This window comes from Heteronotia binoei, chromosome 2, assembly GCF_032191835.1.
Source record: "Heteronotia binoei isolate CCM8104 ecotype False Entrance Well chromosome 2, APGP_CSIRO_Hbin_v1, whole genome shotgun sequence".
Classification (NCBI taxonomy): Eukaryota; Metazoa; Chordata; class Lepidosauria; order Squamata; family Gekkonidae; genus Heteronotia; species Heteronotia binoei.
In genome coordinates this window covers 24,427,189-24,452,233 of record NC_083224.1, presented here as the reverse complement: position 1 = coordinate 24,452,233, position 25,045 = coordinate 24,427,189, and the positions used below count along the sequence as shown (strand labels likewise).

Below are 25,045 nucleotides of genomic sequence, written 5' to 3'. Positions count from 1 at the left end.
CACCAGTGATGTAGCGAATCCTCCAAGAGCTTACAGGGCTCTTACTATTCCAGGGTCTACTGTAAGCTCCAGGAGGATTGACTACATTGGAGAGAGGGGGTTGACCTAATATGCAAAGGAATTCCTGCTACCAAAAAAAAAAGCCATGGGGAAGGTGTTCCTCCTTGTGAGTATCGCAGTTCCCCACTTTTCTGGTCTCATGTTCTCTTTCCCAGGGGTGGAATACTAGCAGGAGCTCCTTTGCATATTAGGCCACACCCCCTGATGTAGCAAATCCTCCAAGAGCTTAAGCCTTGTAAGCTCTTGGAGGATTGGCTACTTCAGGGGGTGTGGCCTAATATGCAAAGGAGCTCCTGCTAGAATTCCTCCCCTGCTCTTTCCAAAAGCAACCATTCAGATGGCACTGAAAGCCCAGGAGGAGGGCAGACAGACTTCTGCCCTCCTCTGTTATTCTTCCCCATCAGCTAGACCTCAGAGGTATACTGCTTCAGAACAAGTTCCATGTAGCAAGCATTCTTAGTAGTCACTGATCGACCTATCGTCCATGAATTTATCTAAATTAAAGCCATCTAAACCATCGCTTAGTCTTTGGGTAGTCATTTCCATGAGTTCCACATTGTGAGAAGGACTTACTTCTGTCTGTCCGGAACCTACACCAACAAACATATAGCCGTTAAAAACAAAGAATCAAAGGGGAAAAAGCCTATAAAAACAAATTTTACTTACAATATTAATTGACATTAAATACTGCGTAACAACTTATTTTCTGTCATTCAATAAAGATTAATTTTCAAAGCTACATACTACATGAACCTACAGCTAACAGTCCTTGGACAACTCCAAGATCAAGTGTATAGATTATCAAGAATAATTTCTCTGTTCATTTTCTCAACTCGGAGGGGGTGAGAGACATTCCGAACTGTTGTTAGGACATGATTATTGGACACAATGTGAAATCATATTGCAGGATAGGGCGGGGGTATAAATTGCAAATTAAAAACTAAATTAAATAGATTAAATAAAAATTAAATCATAAAAGGCTAAAATATCAGTAACTGTAGTGAGTTAGGGTAGGAATCCCAGGTCCAAGTTAAGACAGGGATGAGGGTAAATAGTCTGGAACTTGTTAATGAATTCTCATTCAGCAATTTCATGATGGATTCTCCCTTTGAAGTGTCCTTCCCTGAGAACAGTAACTTTTAGATCAGCAACAGAATGCCTTGGAAGATATAGAAGATGAAGATGGAAAATAGAACATATTGGATTTATATCCCACCCTCCACTCCGAATCTCAGTGTGGCTCACAATCTCTTTTACCTTTTTCCCCGACAACAGACACCTCTGGGAGGTAGGTGGGGCTGAGAGAGCTCTCACAGAAGCTGCCCTTTCAAGGGCAGCTCTGCAAGAGCTATGGCTGACCCAAGGCCGTTCCAGCAGCTGCAAGTGGAGGAGCGGGGAATGAAACCCAGTGCTCCCAGATAAGAGTCTGCGCACTTAACCACTGCATCTAACTGGCTCTCGATATTTGCTGGTTTCTGAATATTGTGATTTTTAATGTCAGATTTGTGTCCATTAATTGTTTTGCAGAGAGACCTGTTGATCGAATGTAGAGAGCAGTAGGGCCTTGTTGACACAAGGTGGCAGATATTTCATTGGGGGATCACCAAATGCCTTTGCTGAACCTCATAGGGACTATGCCCTTGACAGTTTCATTTGATGCTTTCTCCACATTCTTTCTTCTAGCGGTCTTTCAGAGTTGGAGATGAGGGGGAATGTCCCTGCGCCTGCTGCTTCCTGCGCCAACCTTAACCATCGCTATCTTCTCCCTCTTTAGGTATCCCTCCAGCCAGCGGCACAGGCACGCTGCAGATTTACCTAATTGACATCAACGATAATGCTCCTGAGCTCCTGCCAAAGGAGGCACAGATCTGTGAAAAGCCAAACCTGAATGTCATCAACATCACAGCCGCCGATGCTGACATCGATCCAAATGTTGGACCCTTCGTCTTCGAGCTGCCAAGTGTCCCATCTGCCATCAGGAAGAACTGGACCATTACACGGCTAAACGGTAAACTGGGCAGCGAGCACCGACGGTATTTGGAACTTGGCTCACTCGCAAGCACCCGGGGGGGGGGATCGGCCTTCAAACTTTCAAACTTCTTTTTGTCCCTCCCCCCCCCCATCCCATATATTTCAAAGCCCATCATCTGGGTGACATTATAAGTAAGACAGCTAATGAGAAATGGCATGGATTGGGTCTCTTCCTCATTTTCATTGGTGCTCCGGCTCCCCAGCCCCCTAGGTTTTAATGCAGTTTATAATTACGCACAGTTATCAGGACCGAATTGGGGATAAATCATCTGTAATAGCCCAGGGGGGAAAGCTATTATCAGTCTTCCTTATGTTCCATTTTTATTGTCACGAGTCACAATCGGGATCAATGATCATTCCTCCAGCTGTAATTGCATAAAAAGTCATCGTCCTTTTCTACTTTAATATAGAAGCAGAGTTAAAGTTGGGGTAGAGGGAAGATTACTAGGGCAGTGGGGTGGGAGGGTAGAGAAGAGCATTGAAACTACAATCAGCTGTAAAAGGACTCTTAAGCAGTGACTTTCTGATCATAGAACCTGGCCCATAGCATCTGTCACGACTCAGGGGTGGTATTAGCAATTGCTGCCACCTCTGGGTTAAGGCTCAGAGATCCCTCCCAAGCCCTTCAGGCCTCCTTTACCTTAGGCCAAATAACAGGCATGATAGGGTTGCCAATCCCCAGGTGGGGGCAGGGGATCCCCCAGTTTGGAGACCCTCCCCCCACTTCAGCGTCGTCAAAAAGTGGGGGGAGGGGAGGGAAATGTCTGCTGGGAACTCTATTACTCCCTATGGAGATTTATTCCCATAGAAAATCATGGAGAATTGATCTGCGGGTATCTGGGGCTCGGGGGGGGGGCTGTTTTGGGGTAGAGTCACCAAATTCTCAGTATAGCATCTAGTGCCTCTCCCCAAAATACCCCCCAAGTTTCAAAAAGATTGGACCAGGGGTTCCAATTCTATGAGCCCCAAAAGAAGGTGCCCCTATCCTTCATTATTTCCTGTGGAAGGAAGGAATTGAAAAGGTGTGCCATCCCTTTAAATGTGATGGCCAGAACTCCCTTTGAAGTTCAATTATGCCTGTCACAGCCTTGATCTTGGCTCCACCCCTAATGTCTCCTGGCTCCACCCCCAAAGTCTCCTGGCTCCACCCCCAAAGTCCCCAGATATTTCTTGAATCGGACTTGGCAACCCTAAGGCATGAGGGCCAAGCAGAGTGAATGGGGGGGGGGGGGAGTTTATTTAAAAGATCAGTCAGTGTAATATAAACAAACAAGGTGCATTAACCAGTAAAAGGTGTGAAGGGAAGATAACCAAATGCCCTAACAGGTCTGAACTTACTGTCCCTAGTCTGTCTCAAGTCAGGCCTGGGCCTACTCACCCTTCCTCTAAGGGCAAGGGTCTCTTCCCTGCAGCAGCTCTGACTCCTAGGAAAAGAACACACCCTGCCTGGATTTGGCCTTTTTATGTTCTCTTCCCAGGCCCCACCTCTCTCTGGGCCAGTTTCTCTCCAAAACCTTGCCACCCAATCAGGGGGACAGAAGGGATCCTGGGAAATGTAGGATTTTCAGTATAACTCCGAGGCAGGCTTCTCTGGAGCCTGTAGGCCTCACGAGGCCCAGGATCATGACAGCATCTTAACCATGACTTCTACCCAGGGCTTTTTTTTGTAGCAGGAACTATTAGGCCACACACCCCTGGTGTAGCCAATCCTCTAAGAACTTGCAGGTGCCGTACAGTACGGTTTATTTATATGGCACCAAGCCAACAAGGAAGCCTAATAATTAAACAAATTTAAACATTGAATGGCAAAATTATCCATGGTTAAATTACAGTTGCATTTCTAATACAAAGACAAGCATTACAAAACTTAGCTACCTGTTTTGTGATATTCTGATTGGCATCTGAGAGCAGATAGACTACCTGAGCAGACTCTGCTAGCCCAGGCTTAGCCTTAACCCAATGGAAAAGAACTTACAGGGCTCTTAGTAAAGAGGAGCAAAGGAAGAGTCTCTGCCATGTTTCGCGACGGACATTTCATAGTATTTGAACAGCATGATCATAGCTCCTCTTAGTTTTCTCCAAAACATAAGCAATTCCTTCAGCTTTCCTTAAAGTAGGGTTGCCAAGTCCAATTCCAGAAATATCTGGGGACTTTGGGGGTGGAGCCAGGAGACTTTGGGGGTGGAGCCAGGAGACACTGGGGTGGAGCTAGGAGCAAGGGTGTGACAAGCACAATTGAACTCCAAAGGGAGTTCTGTCCATCACAATTAAAGGGACCTCACAACTTTTTAAATGCCTTCCTTCCTTCCCTCCACCCTCCCCTTCTCTGATTTCACCTCAGAGGCGGAGCGGGCGACGCCGCTGCGCAGCTGCCGCCTCTTCTCCATTTCACCATAGCTGCTCCTCCGAAATGGGCTCAGCCTGAGCCCATCTCGGAGGAGCAGCTACAGTGAAGCAAAGAAGAGGTGGCAGCAGCGCAGCGGCGTCGTCCGCTCCGAGATGGGGTGGCTCGCCACGCTCCTTGGCGCCGTTTCCCCCCCTCCCCCTGCTTCCGTTTTTTTGGGGAGCGGGGGAAGAGGCTGGAAATCCTGGGGTCCCCCGCCAGGGCGGGAGGGTTGGGAAGCCTACCTTAAAGAGCTAGTTTCCAGACCTGCTGTCAATTTTTATTGCCCTCCTTTCAAAGCAGAACAACAACAAACTTTTGCCTATGGACACACTATCAAGGGGGCCATCAGTAATTTATTGCTCTCCATTTTCCTCCCTACAGGTGACTACGCCCAGCTCAGCTTACGAATCATGTATTTGGAAGCCGGCATGTATGACGTCCCAATCATTGTGACAGATTCTGGAAACCCTCCTCTGTTTAACATGTCCATCATTAAAGTCAAGGTGTGCCCCTGTGATGAGAATGGAGACTGTACCACCATTGGAGCTGTCGCTGCGGCTGGACTGGGAACTGGAGCCATCATTGCCATATTGATATGTATCATCATATTACTAAGTAAGTATGGTGGGTGTCAAGTGGTCCCAACATGTGGCCCTCAAGCCGTTCTGCTTCTAGATGAATCAGTCACAAGCCCTGCAGATTTCATTAACAATCAGGAACAAGAAATTGCCTTCTGTCATAAAACAACAGCCATCCAGCTGCTACTAGAAGTGGGAACCTTTTGATCTAAGTGTTTGTTTCCTGCTTGCTCAGGACTGTTTGGTGCTCCTCATCTTGACTGCAGGCCAGAGACAGAGAGAGCTTGGAAGCTAAGCAGGGTTGGCCACAGTTAGAACTTGGATGGGAGACCACCATGGAAGATGTGGGTTGTTATGCAGAGGAAGGCAGTGGCAACTTACCTCTGCTCATCTTTTGCTCTGAGAGTCACAATGAGTCAGTTGTGACTTGATAGCAATTGTAGGTGGGTGGATGGATGGATGGGCTTTTTTGTAGCAGGACCTCCTTTGCATATTAGGCCACACACCCCTGATGTAGCCAATCCACCAAGAGCTTGCAATAGGCCCTGTACTAAGAGTCCTGTAAGCTCTTGGAGGATTGGCTACATCAGGGGTGTGTGGCCTGATATGCAAGGGAGTTCCTGCTACAAAAAAAGCTATGGATGGATGGACAGACAGACAGATAGAACACAAAAGTAAGCATCAATTCAAATAATTAAAACAGAATTTTGCACAGAAAAGATTCCAATCCAAATACCTTTATTGGCACAGAGACAGAAAAAGTTGTGGATATAAGCCAATAAACAGGGCTATTAAAGTATTGCTAAGAAAATCATGCAAAATATAACATGGAGCACAGAACTATAACATGAATTTAAGACTGGGGGAGGGCTTGCATCAAAGCACTTGACATTTTCAATTAACTAGCAAAGATAGCTGCTGCTCACCTTTGAAGTAGATCCAATGCTATCAGGACTTTCATTAACATATAAGTTACCATCATAACACAGTAGGTGGATGTAAGGATGAAGAGCAACATATCTTAAAACGTACATTTCAAAAAAAGCAACAGCACCTTTACCTTGATATTTCTAATAATGTTAATAGGATGGTGGTGCTAAGTCACACTTAATGCCTGCAACAAATGTTCTTAATTGATCCATTAATTAAAATATTTAAAGGTAGCACAAAGCGTAATAGCAGGAAATTGTACACACATCCTCCAGCAGCAATTTTTTTAAAAACACAGTCCAAGGACTACTTGGGGCTTGCGGTTGCCTTGCCATAGATATTCTGAAGGCCTTTTTGCAAAAGCAATAAGAAAAGATGCTGAATTCAAAGAAGGCTCCCTTGCTTTGGCTGGCAGACATCTTGGTGACACGGAATGTTCACAAACATTACAATTCCTACCTATTATACTTCCCCTATCCCTTTCAATACAGATGCTGTCCAACCTACTTTACCATATGGTGACTGTGATGTAAGAAATTGGCATGATTAATAACAAACAAAATCAGAACACTAATTCATAATAGTACAAAGCAGGGGTGGACAAACTTGCTTAATGTAAGAACCGAACTGCACAGAATAAATGTCAGGTGTTTGAGAGCCGCAAGACATAAACTTCAGATGTTTGAGAGCTGCAAGAGAGGGAGGGAGGGAGGGAGGGAGGGAGGAAGGAAGGAAGGAAGGAAGGAAGGAAGGAAGGAAGGAAGGAAGGAAGGAAGGAAGGAAGGAAGGAAGGAAGGAAGGAAGGAAGGAAGGAAGGAAGGAAGGAAGGAAGATAAATGGGGGATGGGAGAGAGAGGTGAAAAGAAAGAAACTTTAAATTCATTATCCAAGCTGCTGGCTTGGCTTAGAGAAGCGAGTTAAAGAGACAAATGCCTTCTCCAAGCTAGCCAACGGGGCAGTGGGGGCTTTGAAAGCCACACAATATGTGTGATAAGAGCCACATGTGGCCACCCCTGGTTCAGAGTAATTATTTATGTATATCAGGATGGTGAGGTGACATTAATGAGCTGTAAGCACACATCTGCTTTCTTATGTTTGTCAGGATAATTATTTATGTATGTCTGGATGGTGTCAGTATGGTGCTAGGATCCCGGACATTTTAAAGGCAGAATTTCTTTTTCGTGTCCAAAGAGATCTGTGGAAGATCAGAACTACCTCAGGACCAGTGTTCCCTCTAAGCTGAGTTAGCGTGAGCTAGCTCACAATTTTTTAGCCTCCAGCTCACACATTTTTGTCTTAGCTCAGGAAGGATGACCCCAGAGCACAATAATTTACGCAGTAGCTCACAACTTTAATGCCAGTAGCTCACAAAGTAGAATTTTTGCTCACAAGACTCTGCAGCTTAGAGGGAACATTGCACAGGACTTGTATCCTACTATCCATTTCCAATGGCTGAGGGGGCCTTTTATCATTAGATCTGCCTTTGCAGATCCTCACATTTCCTCCAGTGCTCCCCTCAGGAATAAAACTTCAGGTGGCTCAGTGGGAGGAAGTGGAAGGCAGAAGTGAGGAAAATCTCACGACAAACTGTGCTTCACTTGCAAATCACATAGGATTTACAACCCTGTAATGGACAGCAGCAGGAGCCCCATGGCGCAGAGTAGTAAAGCTGCAGTACTGCAGTCCAAGCTCTGCTCACAACCTGAGTTCAATCCTGGCGGAAGCTGGGTTCAGGTAGCCAGCTCCAGGTTGACTCAACCTTCCATCCTTCCGAGGTTGGTAAAAGGGGTACCCAGCTTGCTGGGGGGAAAGTGTAGAGGACTGGGGAAGGCAATGGCAAACCACCCTGTAAAAAGTCTGCTGTGAAAACGTCGTGATACGACATCACCCCAGAGTCAGAAATGACTGGTGCTTGCACAGGGGACTACCTTGACCTTTAATGGACAACAGCATGCCCTAATCTCAATAGCCCAGGGTAGCAGGATCTTCTCAGATCTCATAAGCTCAGGAGAGTTGGTCCTGGCTAGTATTAAAACAGGAGACCTCCAAGTAATACCAGGGATGTGATGCGGAGGCAGGCAATGGCAAACCACCTCTGAACATCTCTTGCCTTGAAAACCGTATGGGATTGCCATAAATCAGCTGTGATGATGGCAAAAAAAATGGACAACACACCCTGATCTGGATGGACAGGCTAGCATGATCCCATTGCCTGGCTGCCAAGTGGAGTGTCCTGTTGCCAACTTGGGGAGGGATGATGGGCATGGGAGGGCAGTTTGGTAGCTCTGCTAGTAAGCAAACTACCCAAATGCCAGGCAAATGACTGATCAGGAGTGGGGGAAGGGGAAATGGGATATTCCCATAGCTTCAAGAAGGGATTGGATAAACATATGGAGCAGAGGTCCATCAGTGGCTATTAGCCACAGTGTATTGTTGGAACTCTCTGTCTGGGGCAGTGATGCTCTGTATTCTTGGTGCTTGCGGGGCACAGTGGGAGGGCTTCTAGTGTCCTGGCCCGAGTGATGGACCTCATGATGGCGCCTAGGGTTTTTTGGCCACTATGTGACACAGAGTGTTGGACTGTGTGACAGAACGGCCCTGGTTTGCCTACCAGACCCCATTCCTCTTTTTGGAGGGAGCTATTTCTCCTCCAGCCACTTGGGCTCGCTGCCACCACCTGCTCAGTCTAGGGGTTCGGATTGAGAGGAACAGGACTCCCAATCCCCCTCTCCAGCTCTGAGGCCAGGCCTCAAGGTCCTCTGCCACCACTCTGTGATACTTGGGTATCACAGAGACCACAGCACTTCTTCAGGGAACCCCTGGAGGATTGGCACCTTATCCAACTACATGCCTTCCCCCTTCCCCGGGGCCCCCTTCATAAAGCAGCGTGGTCTAAAGCGGTTGGGGATCTATATGGTACAAAGTTTGACTGCCAGCATTCAAAACAGTAAAAATATTTAATTAGAAGAGAAAAAGAAAAGAAAAAAACAAAAGCAGTTGCATGTAACAGTTTAGTACAGCACCCGAACAGCAACCAGAAGGACCAATAAAAGGTGGATTTAAATGCATCCTCCCGTCCCTGATCTAAACTTGCCCTGCCTTGTGGATGACTTCCTCGGTCTAACTGCCTGGAATCCTCTCCCTCTTGAGAAGGCCTCTCCCACAGTCAGGAGCCCACAGACTGACAACCTCTCTCCTTGAGGGCCAGCCGAGAACTGAACTTTTCCCGCCTCACTCAAATAATAAAAAAAGAACTTCCTGCCCCTCTAGGAGGCTTTCCCCCTAGAGGCAATGGTTTAACTCCGGAAGGGAGGAGGGAATGAAGGGAAGGCTAGGCCACAAAGCCTGCCTTAGCAGTTTCATGTTCCCTCCCAACCAAGCACCACCATTAACTAAGATGGCGTTTCTCCACAGATTGAATGGGCCATTGGCCTTATCCAACATGACTTCTCTTATGTTCTTATGTTCATCAGATCTCAGAAGATAAGTAGGGCCAACACTGGTTAGTTTTTGGATGGAAGACCACCAGGGAAGTCCAGGCTTGCTACACATATCCAGGCAATTGCAAACCACCTCTCGTTGTCTCTTGCCTTGCCTTGTAACTCTACGGGGTCAACATAAGTTGCCTATGACTTCACAGCATGTTCTACCACTGCCAATGGAGAACACTGATGTATCACCAAACCAGCATCATTTTTCTGCCCTGACCTGGATAGGCCAGGTTAACCTGGTCTCCTCAGATCTCAGAAGCTAAGCAGGGTCAGCCCTGGCTAGTATTTAGTATTCATAAGAATATAAGAGAAGCCATGTTGGATCAGGCCAAAAGCCCATCCAGTCCAACACTCTGTGTCACACAGTGGCCAAAAAAAACAGGTGCCATCAGGAGGTCTACCAGTGGGGCCAGGACACTAGAAGTCCTCACACTGTTGTCCCTCCCAAGCACCAAGAATACAGAGCATCACTGCTCCAGACAGAGAGTTCCATTAATACACTGTGGCTAATAGCCGCTGATGGACCTCTGCTCCATATGTTTATCCAATCCCCTCTATTCTTCTATTCCTTTATCCAATCCCCTCTATTCCTCCAAGGAATACCAGGGACGTGATGTGGAGGCAGGCAATGGCCAAACCACCTCTGGACGTCTCTTGCCTTGAAAACCTTGTGAGGTCACCAGCTGCAATGTGATGGCACCAGCTGCAATGCCATCATCTGCAACATGATGATATTTTCCGCCACCACCAACTGGTGTGCCAGTGAAACCAACCCACCCACCCAGTGGCTAATTCTTCCTTCCTTCCTCTGGTAGTGTTCAGGAATCCTTAGCTGTGTCACGCTCAAGGGTGGAATTCTAATATGCTTTGCATATTAGGCCACACACCCTTGATGTTGCCAATTCTCCAAGAGTTTACAAGGCTCTTTTTTGTAAACTCTTAGAGGACTGGCTACACCACAGGGGTGTGGCCTAATATGCAAAGGAGCTCCTGCTAGAATTCCACCCCTGGTCACACTGCCAATATGCTATGCATTTTCCTGACCCTGTCAACAGCAACAAGTTAGATGGGAGTGGATGGAGAAAGTCACAATATGAAAATATTTCAAGACAGCTAAATTATTTGTCTCCACATTACCGGGGTGGGAACACAGAAGAATAATTTAAACAAAAATTGAAGGCCATTTTTGGCAGCATCCCTATGTCAGTTAATGCCTAGTTCCTTGCTAGAATGACCACATCTTGAAGGCTAAAAAAAAAATCCCTGGGATGACCACACAACCGTCTCCAATTACACATGCAAAATGAGGAGTTGCATTTTCACTGCGAATTTGGAACCTCGCGCGTGTTAATTTTTACAGTGAGGTGACGATAATGAGCTATAAGCACACATCTGCTTTCTAAGATTGTTGAACGTAATAAAGCTTCTTAATGCCAATTTTTAGTATTTTGCATAGAAAAAAAATGGTATTGGAAGTAACGGGAGCAATAAAGCAGAAGATGTCTTTTCTTCTTTTCTTTTTTCCTGCTCTACATATAAATCAAAGTCTAAAGCATGATTTAAACACTCGAGAAAATTCTGTTGACTGAAATTAACTACCGCTGAAAGACATTTGATTTAGGCGAATCCTTTTTTTTTCCATTTTCAAATCCATTATCCTGTTCTAAATTATGGGTTTTATTACGAACGCGTATTTTTTACATTCATTGTCATTCTAATTGACTTTTTAATGTTCAGCAGATACCCTAGGCTTATATCACTTGTGAAAAATGGAATTTGGGATAGGAAGACTTTTCCACTTAGGGTTTTTTTGTGTGTGGAAGTTTTGTTTTAGAAAAAAAAACCTATCCATACAAACGTTGGGGGTGGGCTATGTCACCCACAGCGCTCATTTGAGGCACTTTGTCAGGCACCCCCATTGCTTCACATTATTATTATTAATAATAATTATGATGATGATTATACTATTAGAGAGCCAGTTTGGTGTAGTGGTTAAGTGCACGGACTCTTATCTGGGAGAATTGGGTTTATTTTATTTTATTTATTTATTTATTTAGAATTTATATCCCGCCCTTCCCACAAGTGGCTCAGGGCAGCTTCCAACAATTAATCAGACATAAAAAAAAAAATCCCCACTCCTCCACTTGCACCTGCTGGAATGGCCTCGGGTCAGCCATAGCTCTGGCAGAGGTCGTCCTTGAATGGGCAGCTGCTGTGAGAGCCCTCTCAGCCCCACCCACCACACAGGGTGACTGTTGTTGAGGAGGAAGATAAAGTAGATTGTGAGCCGCTCTGAGACTCTGAGATTCGGAGTGGAGGGCGGGATATAAATCCAATATATTATTATTATTATTTAAACTTGATGAATCGCCCCGTCCCGGCTAGTGCCAGGCTCTGAGTGATGTACGACATTAAGATAAAATGCATATAATAATATCAATAAGATCAGTTACATTAAAAGAACTTACAAACCCCGATGGCATCTTTAAAGTGCTATTCTTCAGTCATTACAACAGGGGTGGGGGGATCCCCCCAAGAGGGGGTTGGGGAGAAGAAGGTGCCAGCATGGCAACCGTCACTGTCCTTATGCAAAGGCTTGGCAGAACTTCTCTGCCTTACAGGCCCTGCGGAACTGTAGAAGATCCCGCAGGGCCCTGATGTCTTCTGGCAGAGCGTTCCACCAAGCCGGGGCCAGGACTGAAAAAGTCCTGGCCCTTGTTGAGGACAGCCGGACCTCTTTCAGGCCAGGGATCACCAGCAGATTTCAGCCAGTGGAGCGTAACACCCTTCCAGGAACACAGTGGAGGAGGCGGTCCCGTAGATACATCGGTCCCAGACCACTCAAGGCCTGCAAGCCACGTGTGGCAGAGGAAAGACTGTGGCTTAGTAGTAGAGCATCTGCTCAGCGTGCAGGAGGTCCCAGGTTCCATCCCCAATTAAATAAAGTGATCCCCATCCCCAATGAAATAGTGACTTCAGCTGGCTCTGAATCAACCAAGAATACTTTATTGCAAGAAGAAACAGGCACAAACAGCCCAGTCAATTCACTCAGTATATAAACTGTGACTGGGTTAAACTCAGTATATACACTGTGGCTGTTTTAGTCAATGGCAATCCCTCCTATTGGTCTCTCCAGGATCTTTCATTTGCATTTCCTGGAAGAAATGCCTCATGTCCCGATTGGCTGGTTCTAAGAGAATGGCCTATTGGAATGCAGGCATCAGGATCCTGGAGAGTAATGGAAGCATATTTCAAGCTCAGGCCTAATAATAGTGAACACAGCAAATACATAACACCCACCATCTCCAGTTAAAGGATCTGTCAATAGATTATGTGAGAGACCTCAGCCTGAGACCCTGGAAAGCCACTGCCAGTCAGAGTAGACAATACTGACCTTGATGGACCAACAATCGGATTCTGTATAAGGAAGCTTCATGTATTCATGTGACCAGGGGCTTGGTGGACGATGATGTGGGCCAACCGGCCATCAACGGGGCTTATTCAGGAGGAAGGGTTTATTGCCACTTGGGCCACTGATGGAGTGAGTAGAGCCCCTTCTTCTTGTGCTGCACCAATAATAGATTAAGGTGATGTGGCAGAGAATTGGTTTTTAGTCCCACAGTCCTGTATAATCTGAGTCCAGAGTTGTACATTCCACCCTAACAGGAACTGTGTACAAATACTCTGCAGACAGACTGCATGTGAATGGGCTTGCCACCCACCGTCTGTTTTGCAATATGAAATTAGATAGTAGTCCCCAAGGGTGGAATTCTAGCAGGAGCTCCTTTGCATATTAGGCCACACACCTCTGATGTAGCCAATCCTCCAAGAGCTTACAAAAAAGAGCCTTGTAAGCTCTTGGAGGATTGGTTACAACAGGGGTGTGTGGACTAATATGCAAAGAAGCTCCTGCTAGAATTCCACCCCTGGTGGTCCGCTTCCATATCACCTGGTATGGTTAAGGATGCACATTTCCATGCCATCTAAAATGGAATGCCCATCCTTGACCTCTGTAAGAGGTTGTGTCTCAGTGGTAGAGCATCCATTTGGCATGCAGAAGGCTCTACGTTCAACCCCTACATCTCCAGTTAAAAGGATCAGGTAGTAGGTGACGTCAAAGACCTCTTCCTGGGACCCTGAAGAGCTGCTGTCAGTCTGAGTAGACAATACTGACCCAGATGGATCAAGGGTCTGATTCAGTATAAGGCAGCTTCATGTGTTCTGTTTTGAGTTGCACTCAATTATGGCTGAATACAACTGTACCCAGAACTATGCCTGAAATGGAACAGGGCATATATGATGCTCCCTGTCTACTTCCCTCCCTCAGATTTTCATAAGAACTTAAGAGAAGCCATGTTGGATCAGGCCAATGGGACATCTAGTCCAACACTCTGTGTCACACAGTGGCCAAAAAACAGGCACCATCAGGAGGTCCACCAGTGGGGCCAGGACTCTAGAAGCCCTCCCACTGTGCCCCCTCCCAAGCACCAAGAATGCAGAGCATCACTGCCCCAGACAGAGAGTTCCAACAACAACAACAAGTTTTCCCCTCAGTTTTCCAACAGTTTTTCCCTCCATTTTTCTGTCCCTTCACTGACTGAGCAGCCCTGAAGAAACTTTTGGCTGTCCACCTTATAGCAGTAATATTTATTGGCTGTTTCCTCAGCCCAGGAACCTTAGGGAAGGGATATGATCAACCTTTAACTTAAACCCTTGAAAATGGCACTTGAGATGCTTTTAAAATTAAAACATTTTATTAAGCATTGATCAGGTGAAATCAGGGGTTAAAAATGCTGAGGTAAAATTAGTACAAGCACAGACTTCTGTTCTTATATATCAGGCTAATGAGAGGCTCTTAAATTATTCACACTGAGGTCCTTATATTGAGAGATCTTTGTTCCATTGTTTTCCCAAACACTAATTTGTATAATCACTGACACTTTTGGTGCCCAGAAGGCTGGTACCCTTTTCCCAGTACCAAAACCCTTTCTCTTAGAACATCTGTACTCTTCTTGAGTTGTTAACAGACTTTTAGATCTCTAAAAGCAGTTTCTAATCACACCAGACCAGGGATTTCTGTACTGCTCAGAGATAACTCTCCCTGTTTGACTGGGTAGGGATTCTTCTTCTCTCTCTAGAAGATCTATCCCCGTTCCTTTGGCTGTAATGGGAGTCTTCTACTATCCAAACCTCCTTGCCAAACTTTCCCTCAGTTCTCTCTCTGTAATCAAACTGCTCTCGGCTAGTGCTGAATTTCAGACTGTATTCAGTCACAGTTGAAATCTGACTTCATCAGAACTAAACCCTTTTCTGTCAGGGCTAATCTCAGATGGTCTCAGTACATGTCTCTTCTCAGTTAAAACAAGAATCTGACTGATTCCCCTCAGCAAAAGCCATCACAAGACTGTTTTCTGCTCAGCAGATACAAAACATCCTTACACTTAAGGATCTTTCTGGGTTCCTCCTTGGCTCCGATGACATGGTTTGAATCCCTTGCTCAACTGTGAAAGCCAGCCAGGTGATCTGGGGCCTGTCATAATCTCATAGCCTAACCTACCTTTACAAGATTGTTGTTGTGGGAATTAAGTGGAGGCAGGAAGAACAATGTGAAAAGCCACTTTTGAGTCTCTGATCACAGCGAAAAAGCAGAATATAGATTGTATAAATAAGAAAGAGGGAAATGGCCTCACGAGAGGTGCTCAGGAGGGAGGCGGTATAGGACTGATGACTACTATCCAGCGCTGTGCCCTTCTTAATGGTAGAGTGACTAATCATAGCCATGGTGGGTGCTGCTAGCCAGGTAGGATTGCCAGCCCGCCTCCCACTGGAGACAGGGGATCCCCCCACTCTCAGCTCACACCTCCTGCCACCAATCAGCTGACAAGCAGGTGGACTTATCAGGAGCAGGAGGGAGGCACAGATTACAGGAGCAGGACTTATCAGGAGCAGGAGGGAGAGCCAGTTTGGTGTAGTGGTTAAGTGTGCGGACTCTTATCTGGGAGAACCGGGTTTGATTCCCCACTCCTCCACTTGCACCTGCTGAGATGGCCTTGGGTCAGCCATAGCTCTGGCAGAGGTTGTCCTCGAAAGGGCAGCTGCTGTGAGAGCCCTCTCCAGCCCCACCCACCTCACAGGGTGTCTGTTGTGGGGGAGGAAGGTAAAGGAGATTGTGAGCCGCTCTGAGACTCTTCGGAGTGGAGGGTGGGATATAAATCCAATATCTTCTTCTTCTTCTTCTACATCACCAGCAACATTGTGATATTGCTTCCAGCACATACCAGAAGTGACACCCCCTCGGTGACGCTACGGTGACATTCAGGTATTTGGGCAAAAACTCTGTAGTAGAAGTCTTTATTTATTTATTATTTGTATCCCGCCCTTCCCACAAGTGGCTCAGGGCGGCTCCCAACAGTTAGTCAACATAAAATTAAACAATATTTAAATATATAAACAGTTAAACATTTAAAACAGTTAAAACCTTAAAAACCAGTAAACGTTCCAAAAATATATATATAAAACAGGAGTCTGGCAAGCTACATTGAGTTTCTCATCTCAGCTAGGTGTAGGCTAGCCGGAAGAGGGCCGTCTTACAGGCCCTGCGGAACTGAACAAGGTCCCGCAGGGCCCTCACCTCCTCCGGCAACTGATTCCACCATGTAGGGGCCATAACAGAGAAAGCCCTATCTCTAGTGGATTTTAAACAGGCTTCTTTTGGCCCAGGGATAGCGAGAAGGTTTTGGGTTCCCGATCTCAGTACTCTCTGGGGAACATGTGGGGAGAGACGGTCCTTCAGGTAGGCAGGTCCCAGGCCATATAGGGCTTTAAAGGTAATAACTAGCACCTTGTACCGAACTCGGTATATCACTGGAAGCCAGTGCAGGGTCCGAAGACCCGGCCGAATGTGTCCCCATTTTGGGAGACCCAGTAACAGCCGGGCCACGGCGTTCTGCACCAGCTGCAATTTCCGAGTTCGGGACAGGGGCAGCCCCATGTAGAGGGCATTGCAGTAGTCCAACCTCGAGGTGACCGTAGCATGGATCACTGTTGCTAGGTCGTCGCGCTCCAGGAAGGGGGCCAACTGCCTTGCCCGCCTAAGGTGAAAGAACGCGGACTTGGCAGCGGCTGCTATCTGAGCCTCCATCTTTAGAGAAGGCTCCAATAGTATCCCCAAGCTCTTGACCCTGTCCGCTGCTGTCAGCGGCGCACCGTCAAAAACTGGTAGGGGGATTCACCCTCCCGGCCCCCGACAACCCAAGCAAAGGACTTCTGTCTTCGCAGGATTTAGTCTCAGTCCACTCAGTCTGAGCCACTCAGCCACGGCCTGTAGTGCCCGATCAAGATTTTCCGGGGCGCAGACCGGCTGGCCGTTTATCAGTAGATCCATCATCATAGAGTTTTTGCCCAACTATCAGTTTTGCCTCAATGTCGCATCGTGATGATGTCACTTCTGGTACACATTGGAAGCGACATCACCATGTTACTGGTGATATAGCAAGGGCCTCCCACTTGTTCCTGGCAAGTCTCCCCACGCCTGCTGGTTGCCAGAGGGGTTCTGGAAACCCTTATAGCCAGGCAATAGACACCTGTCTGACAGGAACTGACCTTTTACCCCTCAGACCTTTAGTGGAATCTTGCCCTGTCCTCCAGCACGGGCACAGGGAGCCAGCCCCCTTCCCTTCTCTCAGGGCTGATCATTCAGCAAGCTGTCTCCCCAGCCACCACAGCTTTGGTTTTGCTGCAATCTTTAACACACTCATGGGAAGAGCAATACAGAGGAGGGGTGGAGAAGAGTCTGTGATGGAAGAAGACAATAGATTTCAAGAAGACCGCATGCAGAGCAGAAACAGGCCCAGCAGCTATAATAGAGCTTTCTATTCAAGCAAGCCCATTTTTTTTTTCAAAGAGCCAGCTGTATCTGCTATTGACGTGTCGAAAGCCTCTTTCTCAAGGTACCTGTAGAGATGTTAATGGGACGGTTTTTCTGCCACCAGAAAAAAAAAAGAGTTGTTGTTTTTAAAAAAGCACCCATTATAATATTGTTTTCACACACCAGGCAGTTTGTGGGTTGTAAGAGACGACCGACGGCTTTGATAGATGGCGTAAATAGCTGAGTGGTTGTTGTTTTTTCCCTTTCGGTCAGAGGTAAGAGTTACGTTTGTGTTTCATTTGACTCCAGAAAAGACCTGAGGAAAGCGTGAAAGCGATGCTGAGCCATCTGAAAACCATTTTGCTTTGCAAGCGAAATGGGAGAGGGGCCAGCTGACATATGGAGGCTGTAATTAGCTGTCCGGTCCTCTTCTCTTCACACCAGTGGGTTTTTTTTGTGTGGAGTAAAATTCTGATGGCACTTGGAAAATAAAAAAAGAAGGAACAAAAAAACCCCGATTTTTCCTTCCAAGCCACTTTCTAAGACAAAACTATGTGGTGTAGTGGTTAAAGAGTCAGAGTAGGATCCGGGAAATCCAGGTTTTAGAATCAGAGTTGGAAGGGACCTCCAGGGTCATCTAGTCCAACCCCTTGCATAATACAGGAACTTCACAAATACCTCCCCACACACACACCCAGTAAACCCCTACTCCATGCCCAGAAGATGTCAAAAAAAACCCAAAACCCTACAGGATCCCTGGCCAGGAGAAAAATTGTTTCCTTTGCACAAGAGTTACGATTGGAACTCCTTTACATATTAGGACACATACACCCCTGAAAGGAACCAATCCTCCAAGAGCTTACGGGGCTCTTCTTACAGAGCCTCCTATAAGCTCTTGGAGGATTGACTACATCAGGGGCGTGTGGCCTAATATGCAAAGGAGTTCCTGTTACAAAAAAAAAGTCCCATTGACTTAGATGGACCTATGGTCTGATTCGGTATAAGGCAGCTTCGTGTGTTCTCCTTGATAAAGCAGTCCTGTCAGCTCAATTGGCAAAAGAAGAAAAGTCACTTAAAAGACAAGAAGAAATACAGGTTTAGCACCCCAGCAACTTCACCCATTACATTTTAAAGTCTATTTCTAATACGTTTCAAGTGTACAGCTTAAAATGTAATGTGGGAATGCCGGAAACATGTTTGCAGACGTGTCTACCATACCAGCGTACTCCTCCGGGAGTATAGTTGCCAACTCTGAGTTAGGAAATTCTTGAAAATGTGGGAGTGGAGCCTGGGAGGTTTGGGGAGGGGAGGGGTCTAAGTGAAAGTGTAATGTCTGGTTAGAGGTCCACCCTCCAAAGTAGCCGTTTTCTCCAGGGCAATTGATCTCTGTAGTCTGGAGGTTAGTCAACAGAAAAAAGTCACACAGATAGGAGACAAGGAATAGGCAAGAGCTCCGTGTAAATTGCACCTCTTGTCAATTTCCTATCATAAAAAATCAACTTCAAAATATTGGTTTGTATTCCAAATTTTATAAATAAGTCCGGATTCGCACAATGTATGAAACAGATATTCCACAACAATTGCAAGTATCAGCTTACAGGCATAACCGGTCTAAAGTCTCCTGTTTCGCAATTGCTTTATCCAAGCCATACTTTAACCAAACATTTGTTTATACTTCTCACACGTCTATCGTCTTTCTCATTAAATTTTACTCCAACCTAACTAACAGTGAAGGTTGGAGTAAAATTTATGAGAAAGACGTAGAAGTGTGAGAAGTATAAACAAATTATTGGTTTAAGGCAAATAGGCATGAGAAACTTCAGCTTGAGACCGTGGAGAGCCGCTGCCAGTCTGAGTAGACAATACTGACTTTGATGGAGCGAGGGTCTGATTCAGTATAAGGCAGCTTCATATGTTCATATATGTTCATATATAAGTATGGCTTGAATAAAGCAATTGCCAAACAGAATTTAGACTGGTTATGCCCGTAAGCTGATACTTACAATTGTTGTGGAGTATCTGTTGCATACATTGTGCAAATCCGGACTTATTTATAAAATTTGGAATACAAGCCAATATTCTGAAGTTGATTTTTTATGATAGGAAATTGACAAGAGGTGCAATTTACATGGAGCTGTTGCCTGTTCCTGGAGTTTGGCGACCCTATCCGGGAGCCAATAAGGTTTGCATCTGCATGGCGTTTGAAGCGGCCCAAAGCAATTGGCATACAAAAACAGCAAAGTGAAGAATCTCTTTCCCCCCCCAAAGCTGCTTGTGACGGGGAAAAGAAAATGCAGGCTGTTTAATTTCACCCCAACTCTTCTTTGGTCCAAAACCAGCCTAAGATCTCTATCTGGGCCAAAGCAGATCTCCAGTTGCACAGCTTGCTTCCTCTCGCTCGACAAAACCCACCAGCCCCTCTCTGCAAAAGAGTTCAAAAGAGGCTCAGATCTGCTTTCTAAGCAAGGCAACTGAAAAGGCCATTGCTGAGCATTTGTTAATGTGATTTTTTTTTTTTTTTGGAAAGGGAAAAAAGAGAGAGAAAGCCCATAAAAAGGAGGAGAATAAGTCCAAATTGGATTATGTGAACTAATGTTTCATCCAGCCTCTGTTGCATTCCTTCTGAGAGAATCGCACATCATTAAAATGAAATTAGCCCAGCTGCAGCATCTTGCGGATTTAAAAGGATTTATTCGGCCCTGTGTGGGAGGGGAAACACCAGAGAAAGCACCAGCCCTGTGGCTGTTCTGTTTTAACATCTTGATGTCAGCTCTGGAATGCACTGGCGATTCAGGCCAAATATTTCCAAACACCACTGATTCTTTTCTTAGCAGGAAGACTCTAGTAACCTTAGTGAAGGGAGGGAGACAATGGACAGCATGTCCCAAGTAATATGGGGGTGACCTCACAGAATGGGAGTGGCCAAACTGTGGCTCGGGAGCCGCATATGGCTCTTTCACACATGTTGTGTGGCTCTCAAAGCCCCCACCGCCCCCATCAACCAATTTGGAGAAGGCATTTGTCTCTTTAAATCACTTCTCCAAGCCAAGCCAAATGGTGGCTTAAAAAATGCATTTAAAGTTGTTTTCTTTCCACCTCCCTCCCCATCTATTTGCCTGCCTTCCATCCTTCCTTGGTGTAGTGGTTAAGTGCACAAACTCTTATCTGGGAGAACTGGGTTTGATTCCCCACTCCTCCACATGCACCTGCCAATGTGACCTTGAGTCAGTCGCAAGAGCTGTTCTGCTCAAGAGCTGTTCTGGGAGAGCTCTCTCAGCTCCACCTGCCTCACAGGGTGTCTGTTGTGCGGAGAGGAAGAGAAGGAGATTGTCAGCTGCTCTGAGACTCCTTCAGATAGTGAAGGGCGGGGTATAAATCCAATCTCTTCTTCTTTGTAAGGCACTCGGTGTTACACAATATGCAGTTACTTCTCAGCTCGTTTGATTGAAATATGTGTACCGGCAATGTTCCAAATTTAGATGCTGGGAACAGGTCCCTTTTTTGAGCAGTTCTGGCTGGCATGACATCAGGGGGTGTGGCCTAATACGCAAATGAGATCCTGCTGGGCTTTTTCTACCAAAAAAGCACCCAAGTTAGACCTGTATATAACTTCCTCAGCCCTTTGATGGTGGAAAGTGCCATTAAGTTGCAGTCCAGCTTTGGTGACCCCATATGGTTTTCAGGATCACTGATGTTAAGAGGTGGTTTGCCATTGCCTGTCTCCCCATAAAAAGGTAAAGGTAGTCCCCTGTGCAAGCACCAGTCATTTTCGACTCTGGGGTGACGTTGCTTTCACAACATTTTCACGGCAGACTTTTTACGGGGTGGTTTGCCATTGCCTTCCCCAGTCATCTACACTTTCCCCTCAGCAAGCTGGGTACTCATTTTACTGACCTCAGAAGGATGGAAGGCTGAGTCAACCTTGAGCCGAACCAGCTACCTGAACCAGCTTTCGCTGGGATCGAACTCAGGTCATGAGCAGAGGGCTCCGACTGCAGTACTGCAGCTTTACCACTCTACACCACGGGGCAACCCTGAAATTCCTTGGTGGTCTCCAATCCTAATACTTAGCTTCAGAGATCAGGCTAGCCTGGTCCATCCAGGTCTGGACCTTCAGCCTCTACTGTTGGCTTAATCCAAACAGATCTTTGTAAAACAAGAGATGGCATTTGTTTCCCCCATCTGTTTTCAGTTAGAAGACAGAGTTTTGTAGAAAAATAGGTGGCAGATCTCATTAGCATAACTCATTAGCATATGGCCCCTCCCCAGACAAAAGCAGCCCAATGCAAGAAAGGAGAGCCCCAGGCTAGCAAGGCCTGCTTGGGCTGGCTAAAGATCCATGTGTAGGTCAAAAGACCAACAAGCCACCCACCACCCAAAATCACATCAGAAGTGGAGAAAGGGTGGTGTGGGCTTCTCAAGGGGTTAATGAGGGCTGCTGGAGGCATGGCAAAGCCCCTGGTGACTGGCTGGCTGCCCGCTCTCCTAATCCAGGGATTGTTATACAGCTGCACCTACCATTCAATGGACAAGGTAGGTGGGGAGGAAGAGGGGGAACCCTCAGAAAGGTTCAGGAGCTGTGCTCCTGTAGCTCCTGCTGAATCTAAGGCCTGTGTATATACAACTCAAGGCCCAGTTCTGCGCTCCTCGTTATAGTCCATCAATTACAAGGAAACGGGGAGGGCTCATTCCTTGCTGGTGTTCTTTGGCTGAGGCCACGAATCCACAAGGAGCCATCATCCATCTTCTCTCTCACTGCTTCCCTCACAGCCATGGTGTTGCTCTTTGTGGTGTGGATGAAACGGCGGGAAAAGGAGCGGCACACGAAACAGCTCCTCATTGACCCTGAGGATGACGTGCGGGACAACATTCTGAAATACGATGAAGAAGGAGGGGGTGAAGAAGACCAGGTAAGGAGGGCTTCTCTGGAGGACCAGACCAGCTTCTGACAACCTTAAATAGCCTTAAGTAACCACGAATTTCACTCCTGTCAGCAGCCTTCCACAGAAATGCCTATACTTCGACAGTGAAGATATTTTACATTCTGGCGAGAAAAATCCCCCCCTTGAATCACAGAATAATGAGTTCAAATCCCCAGTGTTTACAAACCAAGAAAGGTCCAATTAAGTCTAGAAATTATTGTTACAAGTGATAGCATGTGATAAGACTGGACTTTTTAGGCAGATAATAGATAATAATTAGTCAACCAATTACAGTAATAACAGGCACACACTATTACTTATACATACTCAGGAGTGACACAACGTGGACTGGTTGGTCCCAAATATATTCTAGACGCACTTGCAGTCTTTGAAACACTGATAAACACCAAAATATTCTGATTTTTGCTACATTCTGAGAGTGCAGTATTACTGCTGAATCCCTGTCCTACATTTAGTACCCTTCTGAATCCAGGTCCAGGCCAAAATGGCCCCAGGTGGGAACTGGGATATCTCCAGGATATATAGGCCTCAGACCTTTTGTGGTGGCTGCAGCAGAAGCAGACCCTTCCTTTACCTCCCTGAGGGGGGAGAGGATGGCCTGGAGGCCTAGGAAACACCACAGATTATGGCAGGGCAGAAAACTGAGACAGGAAGATCAGAGAAACTAGGGTTGCCGGATCTGGGTAGAGAAATTTCTGTAGATTTGGGGGCAGAGACTCGAGAGGGCAGGATTTGGGGAGGGAAGAGAAGGGACCTCAGCAGGATATAACATCATGGAGTACACCCTCAAATCAGTCATCTTCTCCATGGGATCTGACAGGGGTGGACTTCTAGCAGGAGCTCCTTTGTGTATTAGGCCACACACCCCTGATGTAGCCAATCCTCCAAGAGCTTACAAGGCTCTTTTTTTGTAAGTTCTTGGAGGATTGGCTACATCAGGGGGGTATGGCCTAATATGCAAAGGAGCTCCTGATAGAATTCCGCCTCTGGGAACTGATTTCTGTCATTTGGAGATGTGTTGCAATTCCAAGTGATCTCCAGTCCCCGCTTATATCACTGCAAGGCTATGCTGTCTCCGCTCAGGCCTGGCACCACACGCCAGGGCAACTGGAACTTAATTCAGAGTCCAGATTACAGCCATCTGGGAAATGACCAGGGCTCTTCTAATTCCAAATGGGGCCATTGATCTCAGCAATCAATAGTTGCTCTTGAAGGTGGGGGAATGGGGGGAGGGGCTGGGCCATGTTCCTCCTCGCATCCCACTCTCAGCTATCAAGTACTCCAATGTGGACCAAGTAGCTGATTACAAAAGTGCCATGCTCCATTATCCTGGCTCCTGAGTATACCTTGTCCTGCTCAGGGTTCACTTTGGTCCTTTGCATATTAGGCCACACCTCCCCGATGTAGCCAGTCCTCCAGGAGCTTCCAGGGCTCTTAGTACAGGGCCTACTGAAAGCTCCAGGAGCATTGACTACATCAGGGGCGTGTGGCCTAATATGCAAAGGAACTCCTGCTACAAAGTGAGCCCTGGTCCTGCTCCTCCTCTTCAAACTTATTGCATTGAAATGCTGTCATTTTGAGAGGGGAGAAAGTCACACCCTTTGGGTATAAATTCTTGCAGCTGCAGAAGAACGCGCAGTGGCTCCAAGCCAATGTTTTTCAGTGTCGTATTGAAATTACTGTTAGCAGAGCTTTTGGGGTAGCAGGAACTCCTTTGGATATTAGGCCACACCTCCCTGATGTGGCCAATCTTCCAAGAGCTTACAGGGCTCTTCATACAGGGCCTACTGTAAGCTCCAGGAGGATTGGCTACATCAGGGGTGAGTGGCCTAATATGCAAAGGGGTTCCTGCTACAAAAAAAAAAGCCCTGTTAGCAATAGGGTGGTTCATTTTACATTTCTTTATTTATTGTTTCTTGGGAATATTCAGGGCTTTTTTTGTACCAGGAACTCATTTGCATATTAGGCCACACCCACCTGATGTAGCCAATCCCCCAAGAGCTTACAGGGCTCTTAGTACAGGGCCTACTGTAAGCTCCAGGTGAATTGGCTACATCAGGGAGGTGTGGCCTAATATGCATAGGAGCTCCTGCTACAATAAAAGCCCTGGGAATATTTATCCCCCGCATTCTTCAGTGGGCCATGCCACCGGGGCTGCGCCTAAATCACTGACGCCACATGGTCCGAATGACTCTGCTTCAATTTCCATTGGACTCGAGCCAATCGGGTCGTTTATATGCCCGGATAGCGTAGAGCCACTCGAAGATTTTCCAGCGGAAAGCTGCTTGAGCCTCACTGCCTGCTTCTCCATTTGTTACAGGATTATGATTTAAGCCAGCTTCAGCAGCCAGAGAGCATGGATCATGTGCTGAACAAGGCAAATGGAGTCAGACGAGTAGACGAGAGACCAATTGGCGCTGAGCCCCAATATCCTATAAGGCCTGTAATCCCCCATCCCGGGGACATTGGGGACTTTATTAATGAGGTAGGTTCTGGCAGGCTTTCCCTGTTTTACCTCTCCCGGTTTGTATAACTAGCCAGGGCCATTCAGGCAGTTAACACAATGAGAGTTTGTGTAGGTCTGTACACACAAATTAAGCGGGGGCCTGCTGGTTCTTGCCTAGAACACATTGCGGCTTTCATTTATCATCATTATATTGCGCTTATAACCTGCCGAGAGCTCAGATTGGTAACTGGATCCAAAGAACTGCAAGACCCGTGAAGGAATCATCCAGTATCGTCCTAAGCAGAGTTATACC

The 25,045-nt window shown here is 46.5% G+C and overlaps 1 protein-coding gene across 1 annotated transcript in view; it reads left to right on the top strand.

Annotated features, from left to right (window-relative positions):
* Positions 1–25,045, top strand: part of CDH4 (cadherin 4) — a 1,291,203-nt gene that overhangs the window by 1,251,864 nt on the left and 14,294 nt on the right. Inside the window, exons 13-16 of the mRNA XM_060232964.1 lie at positions 1,835–2,068; positions 4,859–5,092; positions 22,114–22,253; positions 24,607–24,771. Of these exons, the coding sequence (XP_060088947.1) occupies positions 1,835–2,068; positions 4,859–5,092; positions 22,114–22,253; positions 24,607–24,771 (773 nt within the window). The remainder of the gene's footprint in view (positions 1–1,834; positions 2,069–4,858; positions 5,093–22,113; positions 22,254–24,606; positions 24,772–25,045) is intronic.